General features: G+C 42.9%; 1 protein-coding gene across 7 annotated transcripts in view; it reads right to left on the reverse strand.

The window, feature by feature from the left end:
- Positions 1 to 11,676, reverse strand: part of PAN3 (poly(A) specific ribonuclease subunit PAN3) — a 120,573-nt gene extending 108,897 nt beyond the window's left edge. For 3 of the 7 annotated variants that reach the window (XM_043477557.1, XM_043477555.1, XM_043477553.1), the window contains exon 1: positions 10,778 to 11,674. In XM_043477557.1, the coding sequence (XP_043333492.1) occupies positions 10,778 to 11,204 (427 nt within the window). In that variant the 5' untranslated portion in view covers positions 11,205 to 11,674. Of the gene's footprint in view, positions 1 to 10,777 lie in introns of all 7 variants that reach the window. The other 4 variants (XR_006271139.1, XR_006271138.1, XM_043477554.1 and 1 more) reach the window with 3 other exon arrangements.
- Positions 11,677 to 19,626: the final 7,950 nt, after the last annotated feature.

Here is a 19,626-nt window from a genome sequence, read left to right on the forward strand (position 1 = left end):
AGTCTGGGTCAGTCCCTTGTGGGGTCACTGCTCCTTTCTCCTGGGTCCTGGTGTGCACAAGGTTTTGTTTGTGGCCTCCAAGAGTCCTGTTTCCTCAGTCCTGTGTAAGTTCTGGTGGCTCTATGGTGGGGTTAATGGCACCCTCCTGCAAAGGGCTTATGCCGTAGCCAGGTCTGCTGCACCCAGAGCCCTGCGGCAGGCCTCTGCTGACCGCACCTCTGCAGGAGACGTGTTTCTGGCTCAGTCTCTGAGGGCTGGGCGTGTTGTGCCATTCCCAGGACTGAGCCGCTCGGGTGACCAGGTGCTTGGCGAGTGCACTGTCCCAGGTGGGCCGTGCATCTTAATCACCTCCCAGGTCCCAACCGCTCACTTTCCTGGGTGTGCCGCAAGAGCACTGTCTCAGGTGTGCTGTTTGTCTCCTCAGGAGAGCTGATCTCAGGCTACAACCCTTCCGGCACACGTCAACCACCCAGGATCTCAGGAAGACAGCTGGGAGCCTGCTCACTGTTGGTGGAAGATGCTGTCTCTGGGGCTGAGATTGTAGCAGCCCCTTGCCTTCTGCCTCTAGCTGTCTAGCTGTCACAAGCCTGCCTTTCCGCCTCTGGGTGGGGAGGGGCCGGTATGCAGCTCTCCTTTGGTATGCAGCTCAATCCTTTGTTCCCTGAGAGGGCCAGGCAGTGGAAAATTCTTAAAAAGATGGGAATACCAGATCACCTGACCTGCCTCCTGAGAAATCTGCAGGCAGGTAAAGAAGCAACAGTTAGAACTGGACATGGAACAGCAGGAGGAGTAAGTCAAGGCTGTGTAATGTCACCCTGCTTATTTAACTTCTATGCAGAGTACATCATGCGAAATGCCGGGCTGGATGAAGCACAAGCTGGAATCTAGATTGCTGGGAAAAATATCAATAACCTCAGATACGCAGATGACACCACCCTTATGGCAGAGAGTGAAGAAGAACTAAAAAGCCTCTTGACGAAAGCGAAAGAGGAGACTGAAAAAGTTGGCTTAAAACTCAACATTCAGAAAACTAAGATCATGGCATCTGGTCCCATCACTTCATGGCAAATAGATGGGGAAACTGGAAACAGTAACAGACTTTATTATTTTGGGCTCCAAAATCATTGCAGATGGTGACTGCAGCCATGAAATTAAAAGACACTTGCTCCTTGGAAGAAAATCTATGACCAACACCAGTCAGTCAGTTAGTTCAGTCACTTAGTAGTGTCCGACTCTTTGCAACCCCATGGACTGCAGCACACCAGGCCTCCCTGTCCATCACCAACTCCCGGAGTTTACTCAAACTCATGTCCATTGAGTCGGTGATGCCATCCAACCATCTCATCCTCTGTAGTCCCCTTCTCCTCCCGCCCTCAATCCTTCCCAGCATCAGGGATTTTTCCAATGAGTCAGGCCTCGCATCAGGTGGCCAAAGTATTGAGTTTCAGCTTCAGCATCAGTCCTTCCAATGAACACCCAGGACTGATCTTTAGGATGGACTGGTTGGATCTCCGTGCAGTCCAAGAGACTCTCAAGAATCTTCTCCAACACCACAGTTCAAAAGCATCAATTCTTTGGCGCTCAGCTTTCTTTATAGTCCAACTCTCACATCCATACATGACTACTGGAAAAACCATAGCCTTGACTAGTCAGACCTTTTTTGGATAAGTAATGTCTCTGCTTTTTAATATGATGTCTAGGTTGGTCATAACTTTCCTTCCAAGGAGCAAGCGTCTTTTAATTTCACGGCTGCAGTCACCATCTGCTGTGATTTTGGAGCCCATAGAACAAGTTTGGCCTTCCATAGAACAAGTTTTAAAGAAAAAAAAAAAAAAAAGGGCCCAGCTGAAAATACTGAGTGGTTCTCCTCTGCCAAGAAGGACATCACAGACAGGTGCTGGCAATGTTTATCCCAAGGGATGAAATCCAAACTTCTTAGTCGACATTAAAAAGCCCTCAACATTCAGTTCTCAACCTATCATTATAGTATTTCCTAAAAGTTCTGGGTCTGAATCTCAGTTCTGCCACTTACTAGCCACAATGTCTTGGGCAAAATGCTTATAAAGTGGAGATTACACCATGACTTGTAAAATGAGACTCATACCATCTACCTGGCAAACTTTAATGAAACGTTATGGGAAAAAATGAGAAGTATCTTTAAAAAAATGAAAAGTATCTTAAAAGTTCTCGTAAAAACTCCTGACGGTTGCAACTCTATAAATTTACTAAGAAAAAATGAATTGTACATTTACAATGGATGAATTTTACAGTAGATAAATTATATTTTGATAAACCTCCTTTTTAAAACCCATGGAGAAAACTGGAATTATTCAATAAATGGATTTAAAATAACTGTGTATCCATCAGGGAAAAAACACAGATATTTCCAAAATATCAAAGATTATAATGTAAAAGTATACATTCTACTATAAAAAGGTCTTACAATAATTTTAACATTACTGAACTCTCTCCAGTCAAACCAATAAATTCACTATATGTTGAAGGTCTATAGTTCACAATTGGGCTTCCCAAGTGGCACTAATGGTGAAGAATCCACTTGCAACGCAGGAGATGTAAGAGACATGGGTCCGACCCCTGGGTTGGGAAGATCGCTTGAAGGAGGGCAAAGCAACCCACTCCAGTATTGTTGCCTGGGAAATCCCATGGACAGAGGAGCCTGGTGGGCTACAGCCCACAGGACTGCAAAGAGTCAGAGACAACTGAAGTGACTTGGCATGCACAGTCCACAACAAGGACTACCATCAATTCCAGCAAACACATAGCCCAAGCCCTATAATCTTCAAGACCCAGGTACAATGCAAAAAAACAAAATACTTGAAGTTAGTCACTGTGTTCTAATCCAAGTTTCACCGCTCACTAGCTGAATGACCTTAAGCAAAACCCACTAAAATTCATTTCTTCATCTGAAAAAAAAGCAATCACATCTCATTCACGGGGCTGTGAAAGGCCCTCAAGTGAAGTAGAGTGCCTAACACCCTACCTCAAAGGTAATCATAAATGTTATTTTCCTCTTTCCTCATCTCTATAATGCATTCCCCCATTATTCCAAGATGTTAAAAACTCCACCTTTTAAGACACTGTTTATATCACTCATGTGACCAAAAAAAAAAGAAATCCTTTGATCCTTCATTGCTGTCTTCAACCACTGAAACATTTATCTGTAAACTGAGATTAGGAACTATTCTGCTATTTTTCTGGCACTCCCTACTCTATTAACACGTTTACATAAACACTCATATACAAGTAAGCCCTTCTTAAAAGTACGTATTCTTAAAAGTTGATAAACAACAGATTTTCACATCCAACTTCTATAAAACACCCCACGCAAATGGTATCACTGCCTCCGTTTTTCTGATGGGGCCGAGCGACTCAGAGACACTAGATGACAGCACAGTGGGTGCAGGCCCAGGAAACGGGCTCCTCCGGCCACTCAGCAGTCACACCACCCTCTGCCCCGCCGGCCCGTGGAGTGAGCACAGACCACGCAAACGCAGCTGCCCGTGAGGTCTGCTGGAGCCAGCTGCCAATTACTCATCCTTGAAAGTTAATGTAATCTTAGTTTCCTCCTCTGTAAAACAGAATTGGTAACATCTACTTTCCAGGGTTTTATGAGAATAAAAGACCTGGAAGTTTGTATCTCTTGACTATCTTCCCCTACCCCCCTGGACCCCTGCCTCTGGCAACCACCAATCTCTTCTTCATTGTCATCTATGCATTTGGGTGGTTTTTCTGTTTTTTTTTTTAAGATTCCACATGGAATTGAGATCGTACTATATTTGCCTACATATTTTTTTTAATGTAACAAGCTTGAACCAGATTACTCAAGACTCTGTATGTTTCTTAAGTATGCATATGTTATACTTTGTGTTAATTTATGTATAAGTATACATAGTACATTAAGATGTAACAGCTTAGTACCATCACTTGTAAAAGACCATAAACAATCTAAATAGCCACTGAAAAGAACAGTACAATCATACAAGGGAATTATCACACAGTCACTATAAAGAGTAATGTATACTTCTATGTGTAGATGTGAAACAAACTAGAAGATAAGCAGTATGGTGAAAAAATTCAAAGTGCATTAGGCTTCCATGTGTGAGCAGTATGTACTAGAGATAGGGAAATACAAACATGAGTGATGTACAAAGAACATCTCTGAAAAGATATATAATAAATTAAAAGAGTGTCTTTTGGAGGGGGATCAGGGAACTAAGGAAGAAGGGAGACTATTTTTCACTGTGTATCCTTTTGCACTATTTAAACTTTTAACCTGTGCATGTGCCTGTGACTCTTCATGACCCCAGGGGCTGAAGCCCACCAGGCTTCCCCTGTTTACGCAGCACATTTTTAATTTCCAAAGCAAGATATTGTTCCTAGATTTAAAAAGCTGCAATTTTTAATGTTAAAAATACAATTAAAAGCTAGTTTTAGAAAAGCAGGTACAATATCTTTAATTTTTTAAAGAAAAAGATACCAAAGGACATAAAAAAAGGAAGTTACCAGAAGAGGGCCATTATCCACAGGCCAATTAACTCAGTCAAGATTAGAGAACATGTCCTTCCCTAAGCTGAAGCTGCTGTGAGGTCAAAGATTTTTAAAGCTATTGGGAAGGAAAGAGGATGAATTCTAAAAATTGATCATAAAATAATGTTTCCTAGAACATAAACATTTAGAAAAACACAAACATTTTATATCTGAAGGAATTTTAAACATCATGTACTCCATACCCCATTCTCATATTCTATAGACAAAGAAATATATTTCCACATGGACTAAATTACTAGCCTAAGATCAAAGTTACTTTAAGACAGAGTACTAAAGAAAAAAAAAACAAAACACCTAATTCTCAGGACCCCCAGTCCAACTGTAATTCCTATACAACAAAAGGAGGAGCAAATACTGTATGTATGAATTTGTTGACAACTCTATGACAAACAAGCTTCCCAGGTGGCTCAATAGTAAAGGATCCACCTGACAGTGCAGGAGACAAGCATTCGAACGCTGGGTCAAGAAGATCCCCTGGAAGAGGAAATAGCAACCCACTCCAGTATTCTTGCCTGGGAAATCCCACGGACAGAGGAGCCTGGCACTACAGTCCATGGGTCATGAAGAGTGAGACATGACTGAGCAATTGAGCACACACTGATCACATATGACAACAGTGCATAAAGCAAGAACTTTATCACAATCCTTTGTACAGCTTCAGCTTATAAACTACTTTATAAAAACAGAATATAAAGTTAATATGGAAAAACAAATGTAAGAAATACTGCTACAAAACTTGAGTGTGTGTATGTATGCCCATACTATGGACTTAACTGTCTCCCCCTAAATTCTCCTACTGAAACCTTAACCCCCAATGTGAGGGAATGTGGAGATAGGGCCTTAGGAGTAGTTAAGGTTACACACAAAACTAATAATAATGATTAACCCTGGGCAATGAGATCAGCTTAACTTTATACACTGCTGTTCCAGTGAAAATTTTAACAAAAAAAGTTTATTAAAGACTAAATAAATTCAACCCTAAAATAAATAAATTTCTAAAATATTTCTAGGTACCAAAAACATTCATACCTTTGTACACAAAAGCAGCTATGCCTACAGAAAAGCAAACAACAACAACAAAAAAAGATGCAGCAGTGGAAGCACGGAATCCTAACCACTGGGCAACCAGGGAATTCCCTATAGAACATTCCTGAAAAGACAAAATTATAGAAATGGAGGGCAAATTAGTGGTTGTCAGGGATTTGAAAGGTGACAAAAAGGCCTCTTGAGGGTGACAGAGCTGCTCCATGTCCTGACTGTGCTGGCAGGTGTAAAAACATACACACAATAAAACTCCACAAAACTAAATATACACATGTGTATACACACACACAAGTAAGACTCAGAAAATCCTGAAAAAGGCTAAGTGGATTGTGTCTATCAGTGTGGCTGTGACACTGCACTACAGTTCTCGAAGTTGTCGCTGCTGGGGAAACGGGAATGGGACAGTACTGCTCTTTCTGTATTATTTCTTACAACTGCATGTGACTCTACAATTATCTCAAAATAGAAAGTTAATTTAAAAAGAGAAAAATCCTATAAAAGGACAAAAATAGATGTTTTGGCCATCATTTATCTTCTTACAGAGTCATTTCAAATGCACTTTCTGGAAAAAAGTGTTTACTCACTAACTGAATCTTACTGAGACAGTACAACCCTCTCTGGAGTACTCCTCATAAAGCTCTAAACTTTCCTCTTAAAACTTCTCAAGATCTAATTTTATCTTATATACATACCTGTATTCCCCACTAGAAGGTAACCTCCACAGGACAGACTTTTGTTTCATTCAATGTTGTATTCCTATCACCCTGATCAAAACTTGCCACTTTGCAAGCACTATAATAAAGGAGTGAAATCAATGGTATTATAAAGTCTCTTGTTATCTACTTTGTGTATTGTCAAATAAAAATGTGTTAACCCACACCAGCTCTCCTAATGGCAAACATCCAGTACTCACTCCTCTGTGAGCTGATTCAGGTTTGTGGGGTGAAAAAGTATAATTCTGGCTTAAAAACAGTCTTGCCATACACTCCAAAGTTTGCTTATGAACTTCCAAGTTATCCCCTGCTTTCTGCCATTTGAACAGACAGTCATGGTCCAATCATCTGTAGCTATTTTACTGGTCTTGAAAATATACTCTCAAAAACTGGGAGGTAAAGAAATGTACAGGCTAACTGTAGACTTATTACTAATATTCAATTAACAGCAGCAACTAATCCTGACCCCTCACTATGTGCCAGACAATGCTCTGATAGTGTTATATCCAAGCCTGTCACAACTCTGAACTAGGTACTACTGTTACCTCCACGTTTTAAAATGAGAAAAACAAGATGCTTAAAAGTTAAAAACTCAAGATCACAAAGGTAGTAGACAGGAGAGCCAGGTCCATCTTAGATGTGCCTTATGCCAGAGTCTTCACTGCTAACTAAATCAGCAGAACTGAAAAGTAAGTCTGTTTTGGTAAAATAAATCTATTGGGTTTCAAATAAAGTAACATATATAAAATACAAATACTTGATATATAGTTGAGCTGCTAAAAACCGAGCATCTTGAAGATGAAAAGTGTAGCTGGCTGAAAATATTAGAATCACATCATTAAAAGGTCAAGAATCAGCAACTCAATTAAACCACCAAATCAAGCCACACTGAACCTTTAGAAGATTCGAAGTCCAAAAGAAATACAAAATGTCTGACACTTTAAAAAAGAATAATAAATAAACGGCTACTTCCCAACAACACTGAATGCCAGACTATGTTCACTACCATACTGCCAGGTCAACGAAAGAGCTGGAAGTGTAATACTTCTGTACAGATAAAAGGTAAGCAACAAATGAAAATACAGTTCCTTTATGAGACTGAAACACCACTGCAACTAAGCATACTAAAAAAAAGCCTTTCTGCTTTAGTTTTCCAATGCTTGAAAAATAAGGATAAAATTTCCTCTTGCATTTACCCCTCAAGTTTTCACATAATCTGAAACACTACCAAAACAATTCAAGTACTAAAGCAAGAGTCAAAAACTAAAAGGCCAAGAGGAGCCAGGCATATAAGTTACCCAGTCAGTAATAAGGCAAAAATGGAGTCTTGCCCAGCCAACACACCTAATTCCAATATAGAAAAGAGTTGCCCTTCAAAAAAAGACAGAAATCTGTAGTTTAGTGTTAAACCTGATTTTTTAAATGTTGTCAACTAATTCAGTTACAATCCAAACACATGCAAATTGAAAACATCTAATTATAGCATATATTGTAGGCATCAAAATGGCTAAAATTATAAGATAGCTAATATCAAGTGCTGGGGAGAACATGCAGCAACTTGAAACAACTTGAACTCTCATACTCTGCTAAAGGGAATGTAGATGTGATACAATCTGTTCAGAAAACTGTCTGAAGTCATCTACTTAGGGCTGAACATCTGCATGTCCTATTACAAGTCTGAAATTCCACTCCTAACATAAATTCATAGACTTGAACCAAAAAACATGTTCAAGAATATTCAAAACAGTGCTCTTCTTAATAAACAAAAATTGGAAACGTTCCATCACCCACTAACAGCAAAATGAGAATATAAAATGAGGTACATTCATACAATGTGTAACACCAAGCAAGAATGAGACTAAGAGGCTGCTCCTACATAACTGATCTTACAAATATGCTTAAAGAAAAGAGGCCCACAATGTTCTTATAGAGTTCAAGAAAAAGCATGAAAAAGTAAAAAATGAATCTACAATGTAGTGCGTGAAGTCAGTGGTTACCTCTGGGAAAGGACAGTGACTGGCAGAGGGTAGGAAGAGCAGGACTTCAGCAGGTCCTGATTCAGTTCTATTTCCTGATCTGAGTACTGTTATGAGCTGTTTTCATCTTGTGAAAATTCCAAAATTTATGGTCTGTATACTGTTCCGTAGGTGTGTACACTTCAACAAAAACTTTAAAACACACACAGCCCCCAAGATACCCAAGGAGCCCAAACAAAGTATTTCTACAGGTGGGCCCAGCTTATCAGAGCAGATCTGTCTGACATCCCAGCTAAAGAAATAGTCTCCATTCTTACACCTGAAGAAGAGCAAAGAAAAAAAAAGTAAAATATAAAACTGTGTCAGTGACTCTACCTGATCAAGTCAACAACTAACAAAATTTAAATTTCTCCTAATAACACCTCTCAGAATGTGTCCTCCCTTTTAATTGCCTCATACACTTACCAAACCAAGTGTCTCATAAAATCAGAGTATAATACAGCTAAACATAGAAAGTAAATCAAAAATCAAAAATAAAGTGTAGAAAATTCAACGCAAACATTAAATCACCAACACAATCCTGTTCCCTGATTCCTGAACAACCTAACTCAACTGGCCACTCACTAATAGGAGACAATTTTATCTCACCCAAAGGAGCCACAATCTAGACCATTCCGAGTTACCCAGAAGCCTACAGCAGACAAGAGGAGCCTTGGGCTTCACCCAGTTGAGTTAAAGCAAGTCCCACAGAATCCAACTACATAACGCAGCTACTTAATCAAGTAACTGTTAAATGACTAAACGCTGACTTCAAAATGCCTTCCCAGCACTGACTGCCTGTCCTCTCAAGAACCTATCTCCCAAACACGTTCGGATCCTGAGATATGAAATGGTCCCCACCTTTGAGTCATTGCTAGTATTTCTCCTCCATCTCCAACCTCACCTGTTTACAGCCTGTCCTAACTTTCATGTCCCAAATATAACACATCTATGTATTAGAAAATCCTAAAAATATCACATATTAAATTGAACACCTCATTTTTTTAAACATGCCTCTTCTTGTAGGTAACAAAACCACTGTTCAGTTTCACTGCTTACTAATCAAACATAACGAATCAATCTGAGCCACAACTCAATACATCCAGCAAACTTACCTAGAAAATGCAAAGTTGCTGCTCCAACGTGATAAAATTCCACCAATAAAGTAACCATTTTGACAAAACATTTTAAGTTGCAAATTATTCTTCTTAGCATATCACCCTCACCAAATATATCTACATTGAAGTCAGACCCATCAGAGCAAAAGAAACAATCTTAAAAACACACACTAACACCCATCTCTAGGAAGACACAATAATCCTCACAGAGCAAACAGCTGCTAAAGCATCAAGCCAAATACACCATTTACAGTTTAAAAAAAAGAGGAAGTTCTGACATCCAAGTTAGGCAGCCTATCAAATGAGTTTCAAATCTAGTAACTTTTTAGAATTCCCAAGGAAGTAGGATTTTTCCACGTGGTTTAGAAATGCTCCATACACTCAGAAACAAACAAGGGAAAACTCGACACACCTCTACTTTTCAAGGGCAACCTTTTGTAAACTAGATTACCACTCACTAACGACAAACAAGTCACAAGGTAATAGATAAAGACAAGTAAAAAAAAAAGGCCCGCTGTCCTGAGAGAGCCGAATTCGAGGGCTCAGTCGCACACAAATGTGCGCGGCTCATGGCGAGGCACTTTTCCGAGGCTCCGAACTGAGGGTTCGCTGGATACAAAGTGGTAGAAAACAAGAGATACACCTCCGGACACCCTGCAGACTCCCGCCAGCTTTCAAGAAAACTGCGGAAATGCAAGTTTGGGTGAAATCCCGACTCAGACCGAGCACGCGAGAGACGGCTGCGCGTCGGTTCGCTCCCGATTCCTTAGAAAGCATTTCCTGCCTGGAAAACCTCTCTCCCAGAAGCCGTGCACACACACACACAGAAAAAAAAAGAAAAGAAAAAAAAAACTTTTTCCGCTCTTCCAACCCACTCCTGGAAGCCGCGGAGCCCGCCCCGACCGACACACACCCACCGGGGGACCCCTTCGCTCGGCCCGGGGCGCGCGCGCGCACACACACACACACACTCACAGGTGCCGGCAAACCCGGCCCCTTTCCACACCCCCCGGAAGCGACACCCCCATCTCCCGCACGCCGCGGCCCATCCCCCGTCCTCCCCGCCCCCACCCACACCCCCGCCCCCCCAAAAGTCCACCGCCCCCAGTTCCCGGGAAGCCGACCGGCCCTCGCCGCCCGGGCGGGCCGAGGGCTGTGGGGAGGGGAGGCAGGAAGACGGAAGGAGGCCCCAGGCCTAGGCCTCTCGGAACGCTGAGGGAGACGAAAGCTGAGGGGAGAGGGGGGACCCCGCGGGCCGGGCTCCGGCGCCCCCCTTCCCCCGCCTCCCCGAAGCCCCCCGCCCCCGGGCCACACTCACTTGCCAGCCGCGGCCCGTCGAGTACCCCGCTGCTGCCGCCTCCGCCGGCTCCGGGGCCCCCCAGTTCCGGCTTCTTGGGCCCCGCGGGCGGCCCGGCTCCCCCGGCCGGGACCGCTCCGGGCGGGAAGCCGGCCCCGGGCGCGCCCGCCAGAGCCAGGGGGACGCTGTTGCTATGGAGGCCGAGGCCCGGCGCGGCCCCGGCGGCCGGGTCCTCATGCAGGAACTGACACTCCTCCCCGTAGAAGCACGTCTTATCCTTGGCGTAGTAGCGGCAGTACTTCAGCTTCACCCCCGCCGCCGCCGCCCCGCCGGGGACGCCCCCGACCCCCGGCGGGGCCACCGCCACCACCGCCGCGGCCGCCGCCAGCGAGGAGGACGCGGAGGAGGCGGCGGCCGAGGGGGGCGGGAGGCCGCCGCCACTGTTCATGGCAACGCCGCAGCCTCGTCTTCCGCCGCCGCCACCATAGACCGGGGAGGGAGGGACGGCGCTGCCGGGGGGCCGGAGAAAAGCCCGGGCGGGCGGGTCTGTCCCGCTGCGGGAGCCGGAGCCGCCCGGGGAGGGGGGGAGGGGAGGGGAGAGGGGAGGGAGGAGGGGGCAGGAGGGAGGGGCGGGGAGGGGGAGAGTCGGGAGTCTCTCTCACTCACTCTCGCCTTCTCTTTTCTTAAAGGGGCCGCGCGCGGGACGACGGGGTGGGCGCGCGGGCCCTCTGACAGGGACTTCGAGGGCGCGGGCTCGGGGAGTAGGGGGAGTGGAGGGGGCGCGGCGGCGGCAGCGAACGGGCGGGGAGGACGGAGGGGCCGGTTTATTTTTAAATTCTGCCTCCACTCGCTCTCTCGCGCTCTGGTTCCTCCGAGTTGTTTATTCCCTTTTCCTCTTCCTGAGACGGCCGTCGCCGCTGCGCCTGCGCGCCGGGGCGCGGGGGCTTGTGGGTAACGGGAGCGCCAGCGGGGGAGGGGGAAGCCTGGCCGGGTGTCGGTTGGACCGGCGGGCGGTCGGCGGTCGCGCTTCTCCGACGCCGAGCCGGCTGGGGGAGCGTTCTCACGAGGCGATAGGCCTTCCCGCTTTCGTTTGTCCTCTTACTTGTAAAGCCAGAGCGTCATTTCTTAATTGAAACGACGAAATTTACGGAATGTGATGGTCATTTCTTGGGGGGGGGGGGGGAGCGCGCCTGAGGCCGCAGCCTAAGCCCTGGCTCTCCCAGCTCCGTCTGTTCGTCGCACTTCCGCGCCCTCACTTTTCCCCCACCCTCCTTTTTTTTTTTTTTCTCTTCCCGCTGAGGGTGAGGAGAGCTACAGAAATGATTGCCTAAAACTCCTGGGCCTTTTATAAAAAAAAAAAAGGAACCAAAGGAGGTTGACTTAGGCAAACCCCCAACTGAGTACAGCACCTGTTTTCTCTATTTATATTACTGAAAGCCTCCAGTAAAATATTATGAAAAAAAATCAGATGCCACCTGGGGACAGCAATGCAGAGGCTACCCCTGAACGTTTCAGTTCTATCTACGCCCGGGGTTCTTTTCTCCAGTCTGTCTAGTCTTGATTCGAAATTAATTTTCAAAAGATAGGGTTTTTCGCGCACCCATCGCTAACGTTATGTTCCGCTGTATTTAAAAAAAAAAAAAAAGTTTTCAAGAGTTTTTAAAGAGTTGCTATGAAGGGAAAGTATTGTTTTGATTTTTCTCCTCTGCAGTCGATTTTCTCAAAAGGCAGTTGGAAGGGAGGAGAGATGTTTGTTGGCGGTATTTGTGGCAAACAGAAGAGGTCACAGAAGAACGAAGAGAAGCCAGTGTACCACACTGCAGAAGGAGCGGGGGTGGGGGAGTGGATTCCTTAGACCACCAACGGGTAAACCTGGTGATGTTCCTTAGCTAAACTAGGAATAACATTGTATTACGTCTCCCTGTTTAAAAATATTTTCACGTGTATGTCTGTTCAACAAATGCTTATTAATGCCTGTTACGTGTACCAGGAACTGAGCTCAGAGCTGGGGAAGCAGAAGTAAGCAAGAGGCATTCTTTTCTGAGTTTCAGATGGCTTGTTTATCCCTTGGTTAGAGAGACACATGGTACACAGGCGATTACAAACCTGTGTGTTAAGTGGTAACCTTATCACATTAGCTATTAGAGTGTGGGCTTTCTGGAAAAAAGCTGATACCTTATTAGAGAGGAGAACATATTTTGAATTGGGACATATCTGAGTTTTTAATCCAGTGCCTACACTTAACAGCTGTGTTACTTGTGGTAAATAGCTTCATTTCTCTCTGCCTTATCTATAAACCAGCTAAGAATGGTTAGTTACTTTGTAAAAAATAAACTAATAATGTATATAAAGTATCCAGTGTTTAGTAAGGATTCGATAGATTGTAGCTATGTCTCTTGGTACAATAGTATTACTGCTACTAGTAGCCAGTGTGTAAGAGTGCAGGAAGGAGCTTTGCAGGAAAACGGAACAGCTTCAGATAAAGACCTTGAGGTTGAAAAGAGCTTGGATTGTTAGAATGGTGATAGTGGAGAATTGAGTGGAGGCAGGATCATAAAATCCTTGAAAGGCACAGTAAAGGATTAGACATTTTTCTTGAGAGCAATAGAAAGTTATTACAGGGTTTTAAAAAGTCAAGTAATGGCATTATCAGATTTCCCTTTAGGAAAAAAACTGACTCGCATAAGAACTATATGATGAAAGTAAAGATGAGTTACCACCATTTTATTGAACAAACTGAAGGTCTAGAGTTACATGAAGTTACCAGCTTGTCAGGTGCTTCCTTCGTGGCTCAGTGGTGGAGAATCTGCCTGCCAATACAGGAGCTGGGGGTTCGATCCCTGGCTTGGGAAGATTCCCTGGAGAAGGAAAAGCAACACACTCCAGTATTCTTGCCTGGAGAATCCTGTAGACAGAGGAGCCTAGCAGGCGACAGTCCACGGGGTCACAAAGAGTTGAACACGCCTTAGCAGCTAAACAACAACAACAAACAGCTAGTAAATTTCAAAGCCGGGACTTCCATTCAGGCCTTCTAACTACAAAAGATGTGCTCTTTCCACTGCATATTTGACCATTTCTAGGTGAGTGTGTGTCTGTGGATGGCTAGGAAAGAGAAGTGTCAATGGCGAGACAACAGAGCTTCATTAAATTCATACCATATCAAGCAATATCTTTCAGACAAGCCTTTGTTGAGAATCTACTGTATGCAAGGAACCACGCAGGTTCTGTGCTAGGCACTGATACACAGAGGTGTATAGGATACAGTGTTCGTCCTCAAGTGTAACCAGGGCCGTGAGAGAAATGCCAAAGGTAGAGCAAGTCACCACTCAATACCACGTTTGACAGTTTGCTATATTAAATCCCTGTGAACAAGACGGAGGAAAGTAGGCTGCAATACTATGGTTAGGAGACTTCAGTGCTCTTTGATTAGTCAGTCAAAATGTTAAAGCTGGCTTTGGAGCTCATTGAACAATATCCAGAAAGTATTGATAAATTGACCACATATCAACATGGTCTTTACTGACCTCTTTTGAACTCTGTTTTTAACCTATTTTTATGGAAAAAAAGAATTATCGACTGCCTAGATGAAGAAATACATGACAAATTTAGCAGATCTGCAATGTGTTAGGAGACCAGTGGAGATCAGTTCAGTCACTCAGTCATGTCCGACTATTTGCAACCCCATGGACTGCAGCACACCAGGCCTCCCTGTCCATCACCAACTCACAGAGTTTACTCAAACTCATGTCCATTGAGTTGGTGATGCCATCCAACCATCTCATCCCCTGTCATCCCCTTCTCCCACCTTCAATCTTTCCCAGCATCAGGGTCTTTTCAAATGAGTCAGTTTTTCGCATCAGGTGGCCGAAGTATTGGGGTTTCAGCTTCAACATCACTCCTTCCAATGAATATTCAGGACTGATTTTCTTTAGGATGGACTGGTTGGATTTCCTTGCAGTCCAAGGGACTCTCAAGAGTCTCCTCCAACGCCACAGTTCAAAAGCAGCAATTCTTCAGTGCTCAACTTTCTTTATAGTCCAACTGTCACATCCATACATGACTACTAGAAAAACCATAGCCTTGACTGGACAGACCTTTTATGGAAAAGTAATGTCTCTGCATTTTAATATGCTGTCTAGGTTGGTCATAACTTTTCTTCCAAGGAGTAAGCATCTTTTAATTTCATGGCTGCAGTCACTATATGCAGTGATTTTAGAGCCCAGGAAAATAAAGTTTGTCACTGTTTCCCCATCTATTTGCCATGAAGTGAAGGGACTGGATGCCATGATCTTAGTTTTCTGAATGTTAAGCTTTAAGCCAACTTTTTCACTCTCCTCTTTCTCTTTCTTCAAGAGGTTCTTTAGTTCTTCTTCACTTTCTGCCACAAGGGTGGTGTCATCTGCATATCTGAGGTTATTGATATTTCTCCCGGCAATCTTGATTCCAGCCTGTGCTTCATCCAGCCCAGCGTTTCTCATGATGTGCTCTGCATATAAGTTAAATAAGCAGGGTGACAATATACAGCTTTGACGTACTCGTTTTCCTATTTGGAAACAGTCTGTTGTTCCATGTCCAGACCTAACTGTTGCTTCCTGACCGGCATACAGAATTCTCAGGAGGCAGGTTGGGTGGTCTGGTATTCCTATCTCTTTAAGATTTTTCCACAGTTTGTAGTGATCTACACAGTCAATGGCTTTGGCATAGTCAATGAAGCAGAAATAGATGTTTTTCTGAAACTCTCTTGCTTTTTCGATGATCCAGCAGATGTTGGCAATTTGATCTCTGGTTCCTCTGCCTTTTCTAAAACCAGCTTGAACATCTGGAAGTTCATGGTTCATGTACTGTTGAAGCCTGGCTTGGAGAATTTTGAGCATTACTTTACTAGCGTGTGAGATGAGTGCAATTGTGCAGTAGTTTGAGCATTCTTTGGCATTGCCTTTCTTTGGGATTGGAATGAAAACTGACCTTTTCCAGTCCTGTGGCCACTGCTGAGTTTTCCAAATTTGCTGGCATATTGAATGCAACACTTTCACAGCATCATCTTTTAGGATTTGAAATAGCTCAACTGGAATTCCATCACCTCCACTAGCTTTGTTCATAGTGATGCTTCCTAAGGCCCACTTGACTTCGCATTCCAGGATGTCTAACTCTAGGTGAGTGATCATACCATTGTGGTTTTCTGGATTGTGAAGATCTTTTTTGTGTAGTCCTGTGTATTCTTGCCAATATACAATGTGATCAATGACCGATTAGGATTTGTAAATCTCCATCAGCTGAAAAAAGTGCAGCAGTGCTAACAAGATGAAACCTCAAATAAATTTAGGAAAACAGAGCAAACACTCTTTAATAAAGCGTTGATAATACAGCCTCACCCACTTCCCCCGACCCTGCATCCTCAAAGCAAGTTAGCAGTGTTTTTTTAGAGGCCTTTAAAATGTACATCATTATTATTCTGCTTTGCAAATAAATCCTAAGAAGGTAACTCTAAATAACAAGTTTTATGCTACAGTGTGCTCATTGAAATATAGCATATGAAAGCCAAAAAAGAAAAGATGCAAACAACCTAAATTCTAGAAACAAGGGGAATGTTAAACAGTGGACTATTCACAAAGACTATTATGCAGCCATTAAAAAGCCATGAACTGTGCAACAGTGCTTATGATAGTGTAAGTATTTAAGGTGATGCAAAATTGCATTTGTTGTTTTATTATAATGATGTAAACAATTAAAAATCTAATAGAAATAAAGATTAAAGTAACTACCTCAAAATATTAATGGTGGTTTTACTGAGGTGATTAGACAATAGAGACTTCCCAAATCTGTATCATGAACATACATTATTTCTATAATAGAAAAATAAGCATTAAAACTTGATTGTAATTTAATCTTAACCTTTTATTCTAAGGAGTGAGTATATGGGCTTTTGTTAAATTGTTCTCCGTATTTCTTATTTTGTTTTCAAATAAATTAATTTTGTGAAAACATACTGGGCACTTGTTGGCTGTTCCTTCAAATTTTTCACTAGTCTGGTATTTCTCAGGACTTCCCTTGGTGGCTCAGATGGTAAAGAATCTGCCTGCAAGACAGGAGACCCAGATTCGATCCCAGGGTCAGGAAGATCCCCTGGAGAAGGGAGTGGCTGCCCACTCCAGTATACTTGCCTGGAGAATCCCTTGGACAGAGGAGCCTGATGGGCTACAGTTCATGGGGCTGCAAAGAGTTGGATTCCACTGAACAACTAACATTTTCAAAGCATATTTCATGGAAGATTGGTTTAACAGTATGTTAACTGATACAAAGAAAAAAGTTATTGACAAAGTTGGGGAAACTGAGTTAAACAACTTCTAAGTCTTTTTCAGAGCCTTTAATATGTTGATATATTATTAATACACAGAATTTACCAAAATTTTTACTGCTTTTCCTTTGAGAGACATTATCCTTGTCGTCCACTTTCTCATTTTTCCTATATTTTAACATTTATCCACATTCTTCAGTTCCCCCTTTCCCAGCCCTGCTGGCTTGCTTTCTATTCTGTTCAGCCATAAAAAGGAGACACTGCCTCATCTTAACAGAACAGGGGCCCTCCTTCCATCCAGGACCTTTCACTTGTGCTCTGAACCTCCCCTAGCATTTCCTCCGGTATCTAGTCATTCTCCACCAGTGTCTTCTGTTTTCTGACCCTCTTCTTAGTATGCAAATAGGTAAATTGAAATAATTTTTAAGTCATTTATTCCTTCCCATTGTAATCAGAAAAAACAATATTTTTGTCCGTTTTTTTAAAAGCCCTGTAAACAGTCACTCCTACTAAGAGGGCTAACTGACCTGGCCATGGAGGGGGACAATTTGGGCTTCCCTGGTGGCTCAGACGGTAAAGCATCTGCCTGCAATGTGGGAGACCCGAGTTCGATCCCTGGGTCGGGAAGATCCCTGGAGAAGGAAATGGCAGCCCGTTACAGTATCCTTGCCTGGAGAATCCCATGGATGGAGGAACCTGATAGGCTACAGTCCATGGGGTTGCAAAGAGTCGGACACGACTGAGTGACTTCACTCTCACTTTTCATGAAATTTTTAAATATCATACCCTATGGATTGCAGCCATGAAATTAAAAGACGCTTACTCCTTGGAAGGAAAGTTATGACCAACCTAGATAGCATATTAAAAAGCAGAGACATTACTTTGCCAACAAAGGTCCATCTGGTCAAGGCTATGGTTTTTCCAGTGGTGATGTATGGATGTGAGAGTTGGACTATGAAGAAAGCTGAGCACCGAAAAATTGATGCTTTTGAACTGTAGTGTTGGAGAAGACTCTTGAGGGTCCCTTGGACTGCAAGGAGATCCAACCAGTCCATCGTAAAGGAGATCAGTCCTGGGTGTTCATTGGAAGGACTAATGCTGAAGCTGAAATTCCAGTACTTTAGCCACCTCGTGTAAAGAGTTGACTCATTGGAAAAGACCCTGATGCTGGGAGGGTTTGGGGGCAGGAGGAGAAGGGGACGACAGAGGATGAGATGGCTGAATGGCATCACCAACTCGATGGACATGAGTTTGAGTAAACTCCGGGAGTTGGTGATGGACAGGGAGGCCTGGCATGCTGTGATTCATGGGGTTGCAAAGAGTCGGACACGACTGAGCAACTGAACTGAACTGAACTGAACTCTATGGCCCAACAGGGCCACTCGTGGTATCTCCCCTAGAAAAGTACTGTTGTGTTCAAGGAGACATACTTAAGATGCTCCCTTGAGGCATTGTTGATAATAGTAGAATTAATTGGAAGTAGCCTAAGTCTTCATAAACAGACCGTGTGTACCATTGTTGTCTAAGACCTATCATTGAATGAAAAAAGCATGATGCAGATATATATGTGGAATACAGCACCTTTTATGTAAGATCGTTAAAACATATTTCTTGTAAGGCTATATATAAATGTATACAGAAAGGGCTGGAAGGATAAACATGAAATTGCTAACAGGAAGAGATTGGGAGGAGTGATGAAAGAGGCCTTTAGCTTTATTTGTATCACTTCAGTTTACAAGAAGAATATATGCCTGCTTATGTAGTTAAGAATTTATTTTTAAAATTCTCATTGGTCTCCTTTTTTTGCCCTAACTTCTCTTCACAGGCAATTTATTTGAATCATCCATACGTAACGATTATCTTCATCTCCCGTTCATCTCTTAATCAAGATTAATCTGACCTTTGTCCTTGCTGTGTTAATTTTTTTTCCCCAGAGCTACCACTGGTATTAGTTAGCAGATTTATTAGTACTTTTCTTCAGCTGTTTTATATTTCCTCTAGAACACTGAGCAGTGTTAACCATTTTCTCAGCACTCCTCCTTCTTCCAGTCTAGTCACCAGTGTTTCCTCCAAATCTGCCATTCTGTGCCACCTGCATGGTAGGCCTTGCAGAAGTATGTGTGAAATACATTTCAAGTAATTCATTTATTACCATTCAAGACAATGCATAGGATATCCTCTGAGCTTTAAGCTCATTTTTGTGAGCACAAAATGTAATGTTAATGAAACAAAAAGTTACATCAGATTTGGAATTAAAATAACTGGTTTGAAACCTGGCTTTTACTACCTATACCTGTGCAGCTTTTAACAAATCCTTTAACATCACTCAGCTTCAGTTTCTTAATTTTTAAGATGGAACTAGTCCCTGCTTTATGGAGCTGTCCTAAGGAGTGAATGATACAATGAGAACTTCATGGCAAAAATAATCTCTCTGGCAGTAAGTACAAATTTTTATTTGCAAAGTAATTTTAACCACCTTTCTGTATACAAGAGATCCTACTTCTGACAATTTTTATTACCTTCAATATTACTTCTTTTAGCACTCTCATGCATCTCTTATATGATGATGTTGGCA

Source organism: Cervus canadensis, chromosome 9 (genome assembly GCF_019320065.1).
Source record: "Cervus canadensis isolate Bull #8, Minnesota chromosome 9, ASM1932006v1, whole genome shotgun sequence".
In the NCBI taxonomy this organism is placed as follows: domain Eukaryota; kingdom Metazoa; phylum Chordata; class Mammalia; order Artiodactyla; family Cervidae; genus Cervus; species Cervus canadensis.